Source organism: Pelophylax lessonae (assembly GCF_965119305.1).
Source record: "Pelophylax lessonae genome assembly, chromosome: 1".
NCBI lineage: Eukaryota > Metazoa > Chordata > Amphibia > Anura > Ranidae > Pelophylax > Pelophylax lessonae.
The window spans coordinates 689,288,585-689,305,615 of record NC_138768.1 but is presented as its reverse complement, the minus strand read 5'-3'; the positions used below and the strand labels follow the sequence as shown (position 1 = coordinate 689,305,615).

The following is a 17,031-nucleotide window of genomic DNA, read 5'->3' as shown; positions in this document are numbered from 1 at the left end:
CTGCTTCTTCTCTTCCAAATGAGGCAAGAGCGTGGGTAAAAATCTGAGAAGGGGTTTTTCAGTGAAGGACTGTCTTGATGGTCCAGAAATCCGAGATTGAGGCCCTCCAGACATGTCTAAAATGGAGCAGACGCACTCCCATCTGACCTGTCTGAGCAGACCCAAACTAAAAAAGATTTAGTGGCCTCCTGCCCACTAGAAGATGTATTCTTTGTAGGCCTCTGGGAGGATGACTGGCCTCTTTTCCTAAAGAAGCAATGAATAAGCACAAGGTGTGAAACGCATCTGCTGTCCAGTTTGTCTTGTGTTCCTGTCTGATGTTTACCTTTTGATTTGAAGAATAAAACTCAAGTTTCCAAGTTCCTGGGTCTGGAAGTGCCATTTTCTTTTCTACTTGCATGGACTTCTCAGGTTGCGGACCTTGGTGAGCACCCATTCCTGCAGGACTGCCACAGTTGCTCGGGATCCATCCGGCTCAGCTGGCTGCTTTCAGAGCGGTGATTTTGGTTTCCTCTCTTTTCCTAAAGGCCTGGCCTGTAGAAATGAGAATCCCTTGCCCGGTCTGCACTTTGCCTCCGCGGCTGAGGTCTCTTCTGACCGAGCAGGTGCTTATCCTGGGTCAAGAACCCAGACTACCCACCGGTTGTCCGGGCTCTGTCACTGTCCAGTTTGTTGCCAAACAGTGAGGATCCCTCAAAAGGAATCCTACACTAGGCCTGTTTAGAAGCCAGATCAGCAAGCCAGGGACAAAGCCACAGGGCTCGCTTAGCCATTACAAAAGGAAAGCATAGCACAGGCCAGAAGGCGCAGAATGTCGATAAAAGCTTTGCCTAAGAACACTGATGCCAATTTCAGCTCCTGTAGGGGTAAGTTCTATGCCTCTTCCTCCGAGGTGCTCCTGAGCTTGGTCTCGATATTTGCCATCCAGGCCTCCATTGCCTTAGACATAGCTGCAAGGGCCAGAGCAGGTTTGCAGGCTGCAATTACATAAATTCTCTTGAGGTCCAAGTCGATCTTTCTATCGAGACTATCTTTGAAGGACATGGCATCTTCCAGGGGTCTCGTCACTGCAGCATCTACTGTACTAAGGGAGCGTAGTCCCAGGTGCTTCATGTCCTCTGCTTAAAAGGATACAGCTTCCACAATTTGGAGGACGAGGAGGTCTTATTGTCTCCCTTGCCCCACTCATCCACAACGATGTCTTTTAACTTTGCGAGGAGCGGAAAATTGGGACGTTCTTTCCCCAGGTGTTTGAAGAACTTTCTTCGCTTTACTTGGGGTTACACCGGTTCTTCCCACTTCAGGGCCTCTTTGATGGCTTTGATCAAAGGATAGACTAGGGCAAAGTCAAAGCCCCTGAAAATTCATTCCTTTCTATTTCACTCACTCTCCGAGGACCTTCAAGAGGCGTAGCTCGGCTGGGATGGGCCTGGATCCTCATGTACATCTCCAACAAGAGAGCTCATCAAGGGGATAGACTGACTCTGCGTGCAGGCTGTACCCCATTCTTTCAGGGACTGATGCACCACTCATTTCACTAGAGACTCTCATTTTCTGGTGGTCAGCCTCTTTCTCCCGCTGCACGAGCAAAGCCTGGCTTGCATAGGGACTTCTCCTCTGGGACATGCGTCCCACATCCCCAGCAGGCTCTTTGTGCAGAGCGGCTGTCATGGCGGTGGGTGCGGTGTCTGGAGGAGGAATTAGTGTCTCCCATGATGCTGGAATCTTGACGTAGAGTCATGGCATCTGGATCTAGACAAAGAGTGTTGTGACTTGGCAAGGTCTCTGTATTCACAAGTTGTAGTCCAAGGATCAAACCTGAAAGGGGTTAAGAGAAAATTAAGAAACAAACAATAAAAAAGGCAGTCCAAGGAACACCTCAGTTGTTCCAGGGTGGAGAGGATGACCGGCACCAACCTATTTTGAGAGGGCTGCTACGATGCATCCATAGCTGGAGGGAGCAACTGCAAGGTCACGCTCCCTAAAAAGAAACAAGAAGAACAATGAAGGAACCAGGGGCATAACCTCAATCCACCGTCCCCCCTAGTACCCAGCATAGGAAAGAAACGCAGGGTTTGGGGAAGCTGCCACAAATGCCCACAGGATTTCCCAAAGAGACTGGGGCTGAAAGCTCATTTAAATTCCCTGCCCTGGTGACCTCGTCAAGCCTCCGCTGCGCAGGCATCGTAACGTTCGCGACTGCGCATATGTGAACCAAGCCTCGCCTTCGATCATGGCATTGCACATGCGCCGAGGTATCACCGGCGGCCAGAGCCGGAATAATTGGCGGCTTGGACCGCAGATGCTCTCCAGCCGCCATGAGAGGCCGTTCGCCACTAGAACCAGGGAAGGATAGAACATAAAGGGACAAAAACTACTGCCATGGAGTGCGCAGAACACCATCTTCTGACCTTGCCAGGACTTACAGAATGAGTGTGTCCTTTACCAGGCAACCCTGCTGAACGGAGCCATGGGATGCTAGAGCCACTTGCCTGCCCATGGCTGGGCCCTGGGCTGCACAGACACCGTTATACAAAGCCCAAATGCACCCCACTTGCAGGGGCGAAAGTGAACAAGGATGCCAATCCATTTTCCACTATGCGGACAGGTAGGATGCACATACAGGGTCCGTAGAGGAGGACAAAAAAGGCACTTGTTCACTCGCAAGGAGCTGAAATTTATGGGCGTAGGGGTCCTTTAGCATAGGAGAGGAGGCGGGGTTAACCCACACATAGGCTGCCATGCTGTCAGGAAAAAAGACTTTGCACTAAAAAAAACATATTGGACTAGGTGGGACTTTATATGAGACCCAAGCTGGTGTTGCCCGGCGTCTCCATCCCTATAACAAAACACAAAATGAGGTTGAAGGATTGTAGGAGGTGCATGAAAGTCAGCCAGCCCCCAGTCTGATGTACTCACCCTCCAGTCTGTCACCAACCAAATATAACCTGTCTCTTGGTACAAAGAACAGGGGTTTAGTTGACACACATTTGCAAACGCATGTGAAAGCTGCAGAGCCACTTCACGGCACCCTGTTATATCTGCAGTCCTACACTCTTAATTTAGTGTCCTCACACTGGAGGCACATGGCCGCTAATGGGTGGATGGGGGAACAGGTGAGAGGGAGACAGCCCAACCTCCCCCAAGGTTCACATGCGTTTTGTGCACTAAAAAAAAAGTGCAGCATATTCTACTTTTTACAGTGCATACCACTGCAGTACAGGGATTTGACCTGAGCTAATAGGACAGAAGGCAAATTGCCTTATCTGCTTGTTGGGCGACGCAGCCTAGCGTAGCCCAATGCGTATGGTGTGAAGGAGTTAATCATTTGTGTCTTACGAATGGCTTACAATAAGATATTCATGTGTTTAAAAATGTGTCATTGACATCCAAAATGACCTGCATGCAAATCTCTGCTAGTCTGAAATGACTGTTTTTTTCCCTTTTTCATATAGAAATAACATGGTGTAGTGCTGACCTCTAGTGGTAAGAATGTAGACCACTTAGGAACCTAATGAACCTTGTTTTTCAGAATTGTTTTTAAAAGGATTTTTATATGTCTGAAGAGAGGATTATTTGTTGATAATAGTTTTCTATTATTGCTGTCCCTGCTGTGCATATTCACTGTCTGTATTTGTCTTGGTGAGCACTGTCCCTGGGACTGAAATCCAAAATTTTGATTTGTCACCAGATTAGGAATGTATGGGAAATATTCTGATGGTAACACTTGTTGTTTGGGTGACATTTTCTTTCACTTTGTAGAGATTTCCTCTTGTTTCCTCTTATGCCTACAGGATAGGAAATTGGGGGAAATCTCTTGGCACACATGGAAATGGGGAAAAAAAAAAAAAACATTCCCCACACTATCCAAAAGGGAAAAAAAGATTGGCTTCGATATACTTTAATTTTTTTTTTTTTTTTTTTGTTTATGGTCATAAGTGTGGAATTTACTTTGGAGATAACAAGCAAATTCAAAGTGAAACATGAACTTTGCTTCTTTTAGGCGTGGTTTGTGGCGTGTTTTTGTGTGTTGTGCATAGGGCAGCCGGGCAGCCCATTCACTTTGGTGCGCTGCCCTGTGGGTGACAAACACGCCAAAGAAGCTCCAGAAACTTTATCAGGCGTGGATCTTTTTTAGCATGTTGTGGCGCATTTGTTGCGCGTCAAAATGCATGTCTGTTAATTGCCCTTGGGGTGGCAAGAACAATTTATGGCACCACGAGTGCAATGCTTGTTTTTTGCGTGTGTCAGAATTGTTTGCAAAAACGTGTTTCCCGGAAACCTGAGAGTGCAGCCTTAGTTTGATCAGGTAGTTTGTTTGTTTGCACCAATGAGACCTCAGGAATATACAAAAATGCCACACACCCCAAAACATTTCAAGGTGCGGGAGAGTTGAAAGGCAGCCTCAACCTGGTATCAGGACAATATCCCCCCGGACATAATCCCCCCCGGAACAACATCCCCCTGGACATAATCCCCCCCGGGACAACATCCCCCGGGCAATATCCCCCGGGACAATATCCCCCCGGAAAACATCCCCCTGGACATAGGGTTAGAGGGTTAGGGTTGGAGGGGGGATATTGTCTAGGGGGATATTTCCCGGGGGATATTGTCATAGAATCCTCAACCTTGGCTCTGCCTGATAAGCCTTGCCCCCCAGGGCACCTTTTTATCTCTCTCGCACCTTAAACGGCTTTGAGGTGTGCGGTATTCTCCTTGTTTATTCCTACTGCATCAGAATAAGCATTCACACCTGCACCCTGCTTTGAAGTGGGTCCACCCGAGCCATATCATCAGCGCTTGGAGCGGCCCTCCACTAAGCATGTACACGGTCACAATGAGTGCTCAGGAGCTGTAGGTGATAGATTGTGTTGTCAGCTAATGAAGTGTGCCACAAAACACTTGGCCAGTGAGAATACACTTCCATTGAACTCAAAACCCTGTACAGATGTTTAAAATAGAATTCTAGGTTTAGTTTCACTTTAAATGGTTAGTTTGGGCCAAGCTGGCCCAAACAAACAATTTCCATTTCAGAACAATGTGAATAATGTGATTTAAACTGCGCTTTGCAGCGTGACGGCAGATGCAGGAGAAATCGTACTAGAGTCAACAGGACCTAAAACCTCCAGACCGTCTTTAATATGACTGGCACCTGGAAGAATCGTCTTAGCCTGACGTATCAAAAAGTCAGATCTATCTGTATGTGAGAAAAAAAACCAAGCAATTCAGGCTAAAGCAAAAGGGTTCCCCATATTACTAAGAGGAAATGGAGTAGATACAACAAAGTGAAGCCATAACCAAGTTGCTGTATTGTTCTTTTTTGGATTTCAAGGTTTTATCTCCCAATGTAACTTAGTGGTCCGTGCATCCCTGTGCTGGTAAAAGATTGGCCTGCACAGGGCATGCAGCCAATTGCCCCATGTGAATGGGAATAATCTCAGTACACTGGCTTAGTGGTTAGCAATCCAGACTTGCAGCACTGGGGGGTCATTGGTTAGAATCCCAAATAGCATTCCATGTGTTTCTATGGGTTTCTTCTGGGTGCTCCGGTTTCCTCCCTACACTCCAAAGACATGCAGGCAGTTTAATTGACTCCTATATTTATGTACCTTAGTTTGAGTGTGGGCAGGTGCAGTCTATTTTCTCCACTGCAGGTGGCGCTCAACCGCAGCAGCAGTGCAGATGGAGAGGAAGTCAAGAGTAACATGATTCCCTTTATGGTTTCCTGGATCGCTTGGGCAAATAGTTGACAGCCTATGTGATTCTAGCAACCATCTTGGGTCAGGCTAAATCGATTTAAGACCCTGGCTCCTGAGTTTGGCATGCATTTAGCATGTGGATAGTGTAGGGACATTAATGACGGCAGAGAGAGGTTCCAGATGAGTAGGGAAACGCTGAGGATCCACCACTTCTCCTAGAAACCTCCCTGCTTGGGCTCAGGCCACCCCTCAAGACAGACGCTGTCAGTTTAGCTGACATCTGCTTTGCTACAATCTGGTATTCACCTGTGAGTGTTCCTAGTAAGGCTGCCTTTCCGCCGGGCTTGTTGTGAACTGTCGGGGCTCTACGGTGCCCTAGGGAAGCATGTAGCCACACTTAACCCCTTCCTGCCTGGGTCTCCTAGGCTTTGCTATGTTACTGAAGAACCAGGGCCTCAGGGCTCCCTCTACCCTCATTCCGTAAGGTTGAGCAGCTATATATATAGCACGCTGTCACTATTTATTAAGCACATGACCCATTTCCTAGACTACAGAACATAGGGACAGGATATAGTGACGTCATGGAGTATAGTAAGCCATTGTTAGCAGGATATGGTGGAAAATCATGTGATGACTTGCAGTTCTAACAAAAAATGACTTATGTAGGCGCCTATATATATATATATATAATATATTCTTATAGTCCTAAATTATTATAAAACATATAAAAAATTATGAAACATTCATAATTTCTTTAACATTCAGCATCTGTACTCCCATCACATCCCCCTAACCGGTTTCATTCCAGGAAACACCCCCAGTTAGAATAAAGTATTGCCCACACCGTGCTCTTGATGCAAAAACAGTTTACTTAAATGGAGAAACACTCAATGGGTACGTTCTTTTACTGGTGGCATGAGTATCCCCCGTTCTAGTGTGACAAATATCTTTCTATGGGGAAAGTCCTAACACACCCCCCCCCCCCCAAGAGGGAAGGGGAGGGGCATATGTGGAGATAGTGGTACACTATGTAATCCTTTTATTTGCAAGTTGGAGACAATGAAATATCTCTAAAGCCCTGTACACACGAGAAGAAATACGGCCGGGAAATTTCGTCCGACGACCGATCTGCCGATGTTCGGATTGTTAGTATGGTGCTCCCGACAACCGACTCCGACTTTTCGGCCGAAAAAATCCTGGTGTGCAGGCTATATAATTTTTGTCGACCTTCAAAACACGTCCGATTTTCATCTCATTAGTACAGATTTCGATGGGGAAAAATATGAGCAACACTAGGCATGCTCAGAGAAGAAAGAACACATAGAGAGCAATCCAACACATGACATCACTTCTGAAGTAGAATTCTGTCGTTCGGGAAAATTCGTGTGCAGTCTAGAGCACATTCCAACCAACAGACACCACTCTGGACAAAAGACGGACGACCGGTCGGCGGAAATTCATTGCTTGTGTATGAGGCTTTAGACCTTTCCTGCACTCCCAATGAACTGGAATCTATATCCTCCCTTATAAAGCCTCTCCTCATGCCCAGACCCTCCCTTGGTTCCAGGGCTCTGGGTTGAAGGCTCCTAGCGGCCTGCCAGTAAACTACACTTTGGATTTACCCTATGTGTGTGTGTGTAAATATGATATATATATATATATATATAATACACACACACACAAAGGTGTGTGTGTGTATATATGTATGATATATATATATATATATATATATATATATATATATATATATATATATATATATATATATATATATATATATATATATATATATATGACCTTACAATGTAAGCTTCTTGAGGGCAGTGACTGATATGAATGTACAAGGTGTAAAGTGTTGTGTTAATTGTCAACACTACATATATTCCCCTGAGGAAGTCACTTGACCGTGACGATACGCGCTGGGACGTCATATGATAGACAAACCCGGAAGTGCAGCTGACGGACGGCTTGGGTACACACAGATACAGCGATATGGTTGTCATTTGCTGATGATTCATTACTTAAATGGAAGTTACTATTTTTTATTCCAATAAATTGTGGAAAATACTACACCAGAAGAGTCTCTCCTGTCTGTACTCTGTTTTATTTGGAGATCTTAGGATGCCACAGCCCTCCACCTTGGCTATACTGCAGGACTGTCAGATCTTTTATATGCTGTTACCTTAGAGCAGTAAGGTAAGGGTGTAGCACACCCAAGAGTGTTCTGCCCTATCCCTTTATCATTCGGTGCTGGAGTCATATGTATCTGCTCACTGACCACAGCTTGTGATTGTTCATGTTCGTGGCACAGGATTCACACGAATGGACTTTTTAATTATTTATTTATTTAAGCACCTTTATACTACCTAGTGTAATGCGTTTTTTCACCACTGTGTGATTTCTTATTACACCACGAAGTGCAATACATTTTTTTTTTTTATTTTTTTATTACTGTGTCACCAATTATATTTATGTCTATTTATTGCTATACCACATATTTTATTTCAATATTGTTTAGAAGAGAGTATATTTATCTGTTTGGGATTATATGTATTGTATTTTTACATCTATTTATGCACAGTCCCCCTTACCTATTCATTCATGGTACACCCTTTATTTATGCATTATTTGATAAGCACAGCTCCATTTTTATCTCACCCCATTCATATATTTAGCTTTGGGAAGGCTTAACAGGCAGCTGCAGCTATTTCTCATCCCAATTTTCACCCAATAGCGCAGTGGCAATACTTTCAATCATTTACTACATATATACCTGTAATAAATAATATATAATAAAATATAGCTATGTGCTTGTTCTTTTGCAGAGTTCTGGAGAGCTTACGCAGAGTGCAGACCTTGATTGCCTTCTAGATGCCCCTCTTTTACCTAATCAGAAACTCGAGGCTGACATCCGACGAATATTTATCCCAATTCCCACTGTCTGCATGAGCATTGTGCTGCTACTGGTGCAGGTAAGAAGTTGCAATAAAAAAGTTCTAAACATTGCTAGTTTTGCGTAAGTCTGCCATGCATTAACCACTTAAGCCCCGGAGGATTTGGCTGCTAAAAGACCAGACCCCTTTTTTCAACTTGGCACTTCGTGACTTTAACTGATAATTGCGCGGTCATGCAATGCTGTACCTAAACGAAATTTACGTCCTTTTTTCCCACAAACAGAGCTTTCTTTTGGTGGTATTTGATCACCTCTGCGCTTTTTATTTTTTGCGATATTAATAAGAAAAGAGCGAAAATTTTGCAAAAAAAATGACCTTTTCAACTTTGTCTTTTAAAAAATATCCAATATACTCAATTTATGTCATTTTTTTGGCCAAAATATATTTAGCTACATGTCTTTGACAAAAAAAAAATCAATGAGCGTATTTTTATTGGTTTGCGCAAAAGTTATAGCGTCTACAAACTATGGTGTAAATACTGAAATTTACGAAGCTTTAATTTCTGACTGCCTATCTCATTTCATGAAGTGCTAAAATGGCGAGGCAGTACAAAACCCCCCCAAACTACCACTTTTTGGAAAGTAGACATCCTAAGGAATGTTCTGAGAGGCATGTTGAGCTCATTGAATATTTAATTTTTTTGTCACAGGTGTTTGAAAAATGACTAAAAAAATTTTTTTTTTTTTTTTTTTTTACACAAAGTTGTCATTGAAATGATATATTGCTCACACATGCCATGGGTATATGTGTAATTACACCCCAAAATATATTCTGCTGCTTCTCCTGAGTACAGGGATACCACATATGTGAGACTTTTTGGGAGCGTAGCTGTGTACGGGAGCCGGAAAACAAATCACGACCATCAGAATTTCAAAGGGCGTACATTTTTCATTGCATTTTCTCACTACCTCTAACGGTTTAGGAGGCCCTGAAATGTCAAGATAGCAACCCCCCCCCAAATGACCCCATTTTGGAAAGTAGACACCCCAAGCTGTTTGCTGAGAGGCATGGTGAGTCCATGGAATATTTTATATTTTGCCACAAGGTTCGAGAAAATTATTTTTTTTTTTGAATTTTTTTTTTTTTTACACAACGTTGTCACTAAAAGATAAATTTCTCACACATGACATGGGTATATGTGGAATGACACCCCAAAATACATTCTGCCGCTTCTCCTGAGTATGGGGATGCCCCATGTGTGAGACTTTTTGGGAGCCTAGCTGTGTACAGGACCACGAAAACCAATCAACACTCTCAGGTTTTCTAATGGCGTAAATTGTTCATGTCACCTCTGCACTACCTGTCACAGTTTCGGAGGCCCTAAAATTCCAAGTTAGCACAAAACCCCCCCAAATGACCCCATTTTGGAAAGTAGACACCCCAAGCTATTTGCTGAGAGGCATGGTGAGTCCATGGAATATTTTATATTCCGGGAAATATATATATATTTTTTTGTTTTACACAAAGTTGTCAGTAAATGATATATTGCTCACACATGCCATGGGTATATGTGAAATGACACCCCAAAATACATTCTCCTGCTTCTCCTGAGTACAGGGATACCCCATGTGTGAAACTTTTTTGCAGTCTAGCCGAGTACAGGTCCCCAAAAACCAGTCCCCACTTTCAGGCTTTCCAAAGGCGTAAATTGTTTATTTCACTCCTGACTACCTATCACAGTTTCGGAAGCCCTAAAATTCCAAGATAGCACAAACCCCCCCCCCCCCCAAATGACCCCATTTTGGAAAGTAGACACCCCAAGCTGTTTGCTGAGAGGCATGGTGAGTCCTTGGAATATTTTATATTTTGCCACAAGTTCCGGGAAATATATAATATATATATTTTTTTTTTTTACACAAAGCTGTCAGTAAATGATATATTGCTCACACATGCCATAGGTATATGTGAAATGACACCCCAAAATACATTCTGCTGCTTCTCCTGAGTACAGAGATACCCCATGTGTGAGACTTTTTTGCAGTCTAGCCGAGTACAGGACCCCGAAAACCAACCTCCACTTTCAGGCTTTCCAAGGGCGTAAATTGTTGATTTCACTCCTGACTACCTATCACAGTTTCGGAGGCCCTAAAATTCCAATATAGCACAAAACCCCCCCAAATGATCACATTTTCGAAAGCAGACACCCTGAGCTATTTGCAGAGAGGCATGTTGAGTGTTTTGCAGATCTCACTTTTTGTCACAAAGTTTTGGAAATTGAAAAAAGAGGAAAAAAAATGCATTTTCCTGTTTTTTCTTCATTTTCCCAAAAAAATGAGAGCTGCAAAATACTCACCATGCCTCTCAGCAAATAGATTGGAGTGTCTACTTTGCAAAATGGGGTCATTTGGGGGGGTTTTGTGCCATCTTGGCCTTTTATGGACTTCAAAAGTGTGATAGGTAGTAAGGAGTGAGATCAACAATTTACGCCCTTAGAAAGCCAGAAGGTGCAGATTGGTTTTCCGGGTCCTGTACGCGGCTAGACTGCAAAAAGTCTCACACATGGGGTATCCCTGTACTCAGGAGAAGCAGCAGAATGTATTTTGGGGTGTCATTTCACATATACCCATGGCATGTGTGAGCATTATATCATTTACTGACAACTTTGTGTAAAAAAAAAAAAAAAAATATTTTCCCGAAACTTGTGGCAAAATATAAACTATTCCATGGACTCACCATGCTTCTCAGCCAATAGCTTAGAGTGTCTACTTTGCAAAATGGGGTCATTTGGGGGGGGTTTTGTGCTATCTTGAAATTTCAGGGCCTCTGAAACTGTGACAGGTAGTCAGGGGTAAAACCAGCAATTTACGCCATTAGAAAACCTCAAGATGTGGATTGGTTTTCGGGGGCACGTACACAGCTAGGCTGCCAAAAAGTCTCACACATGGGGTATCCCTGTACTCAGGAGAAGCAGCAGAATGTATTTTGGGGTGTCATTTCACATATTCCCATGGCATGCATGAGCAATATATCATTTAGTGACAACTTTCTGTAAAAAAACAACAAAAAAAAAGAAATAATTTTCCCGACACTTGTAGCAAAATATAAAATATTCCATGGACTCACCATGCCTCTCGGCAAATAGCTTTGGGTGTCTACTTTTCAAAAAGGGGTCATTTGGGGGGTGTTTGAAATGTCCTGGCATTTTATGCTCAATCTTAGCCACACATCACCCACTCTTCTAACCACTTGAAAACCAAGCCTTTTCTGTGCCTTTTTGTTTACATGAAAAAATATTTTTTTTTTACTAGAAAATTACTTTGAACCCCCAAACATTATATATTTCTTTAAAGCAGAGGCCCTATAGACAGAGGCCCTATAGAATAAAGTGGTGGATGTTGCAAATTTTTTTGTCACACGGTATTTACGCACAGATTTTCCAAACGCAATTTTTGTGAAAAAAATACATTTTTTTTAAATTTATTGCACAAATACACTATATAATTCCAATTTTTTTGGTAAAATTTAAAAGATGATCTTATGCCGAGTTCATAGACACCTGACATGACATGCTTTAAAAATTGCGCACGCCTGCGCAGCGGCAACAACGTACGTACATTTTTAAAAACCTTTAAAAGTCTCTACAGGTTACCACTTTAGACTTACAGAGGAGGTCTACTGCAAGAATTACTGCACTCGATCTGGGGATCGCGGCGATACCTCACATGCATGCTGAAATTGCGGTTTACATATGACACTAGACCAACGCTTGCTTGTGCCATTGCGCGCAAGCACGGGGGGGAAAGGGGGAGGGCTCGATTTTTTTTTTTTTTTGCTTTTTTATGTTATTTTGACACCTTTCCCTTAATTTTTTTTTTTTTTTAAATAATTTTTATTGTTATCACAGTGAATTTAGATATCCCCTATGATAGCAATCTGTAGTGACAGGTACTCTTTTTTTAAAAAAATTGGGGTCTTTTATACTCTAGATCTCTCCTCTGACCTTAACGCATCTGACCACGCCAAAATTGGTGTGATAAAATACTTTCCCAATTTCCAAATGGCCCTGTTTATTTCTGGCGAAAAAGAAGTCATGAAATGCTCATAGCCTCCGGCATCTTAGGCCATAGAGATGATTGGAGCCATTCTAATCTTCAATTAGCTCTATGGTTAGATAACTGAACCACCGGCTGCACTCTCGGGTTAACCGGTGGGACAGGCGAGCCCGAGAAAAACCATGGAAGGCTGCGGAAGGCGGCGGTGGGGGGGGGGGGAAGGCCCCTCCCACTGCATGTAAAAGCAGTCTAGCGGCCAATTACCTGCTAGGATTGCTTTTACATGTAAGCCGACCGCTGGCTGTAAAAAACGATACCAAGTTGATGCCTAAATCTGCAGGCATCATCCTGGTACAACCACTCAAAGTCCAAAGTACATTGCTGGTCCTTTTTTGGCATATAGGTTTTTTTTTTTTTTTTCATGCAGCCTGTGGGCTGAACGGAAAAAAAGAGAACCTATCAGAAATCAGCACAGGAATAATGCGTAGTATTACTCATCATTAACCGCCCAAACAACCACCCACTGAATTTAATGATGGGTATACACGACACTATCCACATATACCAAAATAGGATTTTAACTTGAGGTGCTGAAATCAGAAAATCACCACAGCTGCTATCAGCAAAGGTATCCATATATGCTGAGCGCAAACGCTGTTTGTGTCAGAATATATAAAATCAATGCGTGGTAGCCGACGAGTACCTGCAAGAGAAACAGGTCACAAAAGAATGAAAAAACAAACAAAGGACATTTAAGAGTACAGTAAGAAGAGTAGAAGGACATGTAAAATGACTGACACAACAATAGTTTTTGGATCCTTTTATTTTTCTTTCTAACTGTTTCTTCATGTCTTGATTTGGGACTGCAATCTTCCAGCTTGGGTGTCTCAAAATGTCGATGGACATCCAACATCCTTCGAGACCCTGTGTTTGTGTGCCCTGCACTGTGTCGTGCTGTACCCTACACTAATACTCCACTAGTGTATGGTAGCGCTCAAAACATTCCCCGATGCAGAGACCAGGTTGGTCAGGACATTTGGGACAATAATAACGGGTGTCACGCCTAAATCCGCGCCTGCTACAGACACGACATCGTCGTATTTGGGTAGGGGTACTCGGGAGGGCATAAGGAAAATGCCTCTCATGCAGCCGGCTCACTGAATCTGGAAGGGGAAGTTGGGCAGGCATGCCTCCTGGGTACAGGTAGGCAAGGATGACCGCTTCCTGGAATTCCCGGAAGGGTCCAGTTCGTCCTGAAGCCCTGTATAGGACAAAGGCGTTCAGCATAGCCAATTGGAAAAGGTAAACAGACACTTTTTTGTACCAGCGTCTGGCTTTACGGGCAACTAAATATGGCGCCAAAAGCTGGTCGTTAAGGTCCACCACTCCCATGTTAAGGTTATATTCGTGGACATAGAGGGGTTTCTCCATAACGCCAGTTGCCGTAGGGATTTGGACTGTCGTGTCTGCGTGAAGGGAGGACAGAACATAAACATCCCGTGTATCCTTCCACTTCACCGCAAGCAATTTGTCCGTTTTCAAGCAGGCTCTCGCCCCCCGACTAAGACGGGCATTTACAAGCCGTTGGGGGAAGCCCCGGCGATTAGGTCGCACGGTGCCACATGCGCCAATTTGTAAATCAAGCAGGTGACTAAATAGTGGCACGCTTGTGTAAAAATTGTCCACGTACAAATGGTACCCCTTTCCGGATAAGGGTGACACCAAGTCCCAAACAATCTTACCGCTGCTCCCTATGTAGTCTGGGCAGTTCGGGGGCTCCACACAGCTATCTTTTCCCTCATAGACCCGGAAACTAACTGTATAGCCTGTGGCCCTGTCACACAATTTATACAGTTTGACCCCGTATCTGGCACGCTTGCTGGGGAGGTACTGTTTCATAGCAAGGCGGCCAGTAAATTTAATCAGGGACTCGTCAATGCAGACAACTTGTTCGGGGGTAAACAAGGCTGCAAACCGCTGATTGAAGTGGTCTATGAGGGGCCGAATTTTGTGGAGCCGATCGTATGCAGGGTCTCCCCGAGGACGACAGATTTCATTGTCGCTGAAATGCATAAATCGCAGAATTTGCTCGTATCTCCCCCTGGACATGGAGGCAGAGTACATGCGCATATGGTGAGCTGGGCTAGTGGACCAATATAGCCGCAATTCACTTTTGTTTAGTTATGCCCATGTGGAGGGAAAGGCCCAGAAAGATTTTAAATTCGGAAACCGTTATAGGATTCCAGCCGAATCGTCTGGCAAGGTGCGAATTTGGGTTGGCGGCGATAAATTGTTGAGCATATAAATTTGATTGATCCACAATAGATCTGTAAAGATCTTCCGTGAAGAACAGCTCAAAAAAGTTCAGGGGCGTAAAACCAGCTGTCTCCACGTGGATTCCAGGTTGGGCAGTGAATGGGGGAAGTACTGGCGCTGTAGAATCAGTGGGTTGCCAATTGGGATATGCCAGCGCATCAGGGAGGGCACTATGGGCTCTACGGGCCTGTCTTCGAATACGCGGTGACTGCGGGCCACTACTTGTGCTAGCCACCGCACCAGCTTCAACTGCACTTAGGGGACTCGCCACGTCACCAGGTGTTACTGCAGTGCTGGTTGTACTAGGTCCAGGGTGTACTAGGCCGCTGGCGCTTGCCAGGTCGCCAGAAAAATGAGCGGCACTAGTAACCACACTCTGCTCCATACGAGCACCCTGCGATTCCTGCATCTCAACAACTCCAGAATGGGGTCGGGTACGCCTGGGTCTAACAGGGACCCATCTGTCGTCTGAGCTATCTGTCAGGGAGCCGCTGCTGTCATCTGGTGCGTATACTGACCCTGATTCTGCCGGTGAGGCTTCCCCATCGCTCTCACCTGACATGGTCATTATACTGTAAATAGCTTCATCACTGTACGAACATTTAGACATTTTGGTAACTAAATTTACCCGTACAGTGATGCGACTCACAGGTAATAAAAGCACCTGGTTGTCAAGGACTATTTCAAGCGCTACCAAAAAAACTGCTAATGCTAGCAGGGATCAGGCCTGACTCTGCTAACACAGCGGTTTTGTGTCTTGTGTTTTTTTGTAAGTGACAGTAATCTATTGATTACTACACTTACCTGGGTGAAAGGGTTAAACGCAGGTGCTGGCCGGAATCAGTGCTGATCGTGCAAACACCGCGTTTTGGGAACCCTAAACTATGGGGGCGCTAGTATAGCTCTGATCAGATCAGATATTGATTTGTTCAAACACTATACTAGAAATGGAAGTGTATGTGCGTGCGTGCGTGTGTGGTAATCAAGGGGTTACTTCTAAACTATGCGCCGGGGATCTGGGGGGGTGGCGGGGACCCTAAACCTCCTTTGGGAAAGAAACTAGCTCGCTAGCGCAACCTCAAGTCACAATGACGCCAATACAAAATACAGTAAAAACAGTATATTATGTGTGTATTAGTGCTAATGTGACAGAGGGTGTAGGGGTTAACGGGATGTGATCAGGGGGGGATCAGGGGTTTAAATCTTTATTGGAAGGGGCTGGCGGGTATCCTAAGGATAAAAGGAATGATGGCAAGCGCTAAACCTGGTCACAAGTCACACTTATACGGGTATATAGAAAATGCTATATACTGTATACAGTGTGCGTTGTGGCAGGGGGTGTAGGGGTGGTCAGGGGGGGATCAGGGGATTAAATCTTTATTGGGCGGGTGGCGGGGACCCTAAACCTACTTGGGACACAAACTTAGTCGCCTGCGCTAATTCTGATCACAATCACACTAATACAAAAATACAAAAACACTGTATATTACGTTTGTATTAGTGCTGATGTGACAGAGGGTGTAGGGGTTAACTAGCGGTGATCAGGGGGGGGGGGGGGGTCAGGGGAGATCAGGGGCTCAAATCTTTATTAGGGGGGGTGGCGGGTAATTCAAGTGGAAAAAGGGGGGTCGCAAGCGCTAGACCTGACCACAAATCACACTTATACGGGTATATAGCAAAATGCTATATACTGTATACGGTGTGTGTTATGGCAGGGGGTGTAGGGGTGATCAGGGGGGGGTCAGGGGCTTAAATCTTTATTGGGCGGGTGGCGGGGACCCTAAACCTTCTTGGGAAAGAAACTTAGTCGCCTGCACTAATTCTGATCACAATGACATTAATACAAAAATACAATAACACCGTATATTGCGTTTGTATTAGTGCTGATGTGACAGAGGGTGTAGGGGTTAACGGCGGTGATCAGGGGGGGGGGTCAGGGGAGATCAGTGGGTTAAATCTTTATTAGGGGGGGTGGGGGGTAATTTGAGTGGAAAAGGGGGGGTCGCAAGTGCTACACCTGTTCACAAATCACACTTATACAGGTATATAGGTAAATGCTATATGCTGTAT

General features: G+C 44.4%; 1 protein-coding gene across 1 annotated transcript in view; it reads left to right on the top strand.

Moving 5' to 3' along the window:
* Positions 1 to 17,031, top strand: part of TMEM192 (transmembrane protein 192) — a 144,198-nt gene that overhangs the window by 22,012 nt on the left and 105,155 nt on the right. The window contains exon 2 of the mRNA XM_082272598.1: positions 8,525 to 8,671. Coding sequence (XP_082128724.1) covers positions 8,525 to 8,671 — 147 coding nt within the window. The remainder of the gene's footprint in view (positions 1 to 8,524; positions 8,672 to 17,031) is intronic.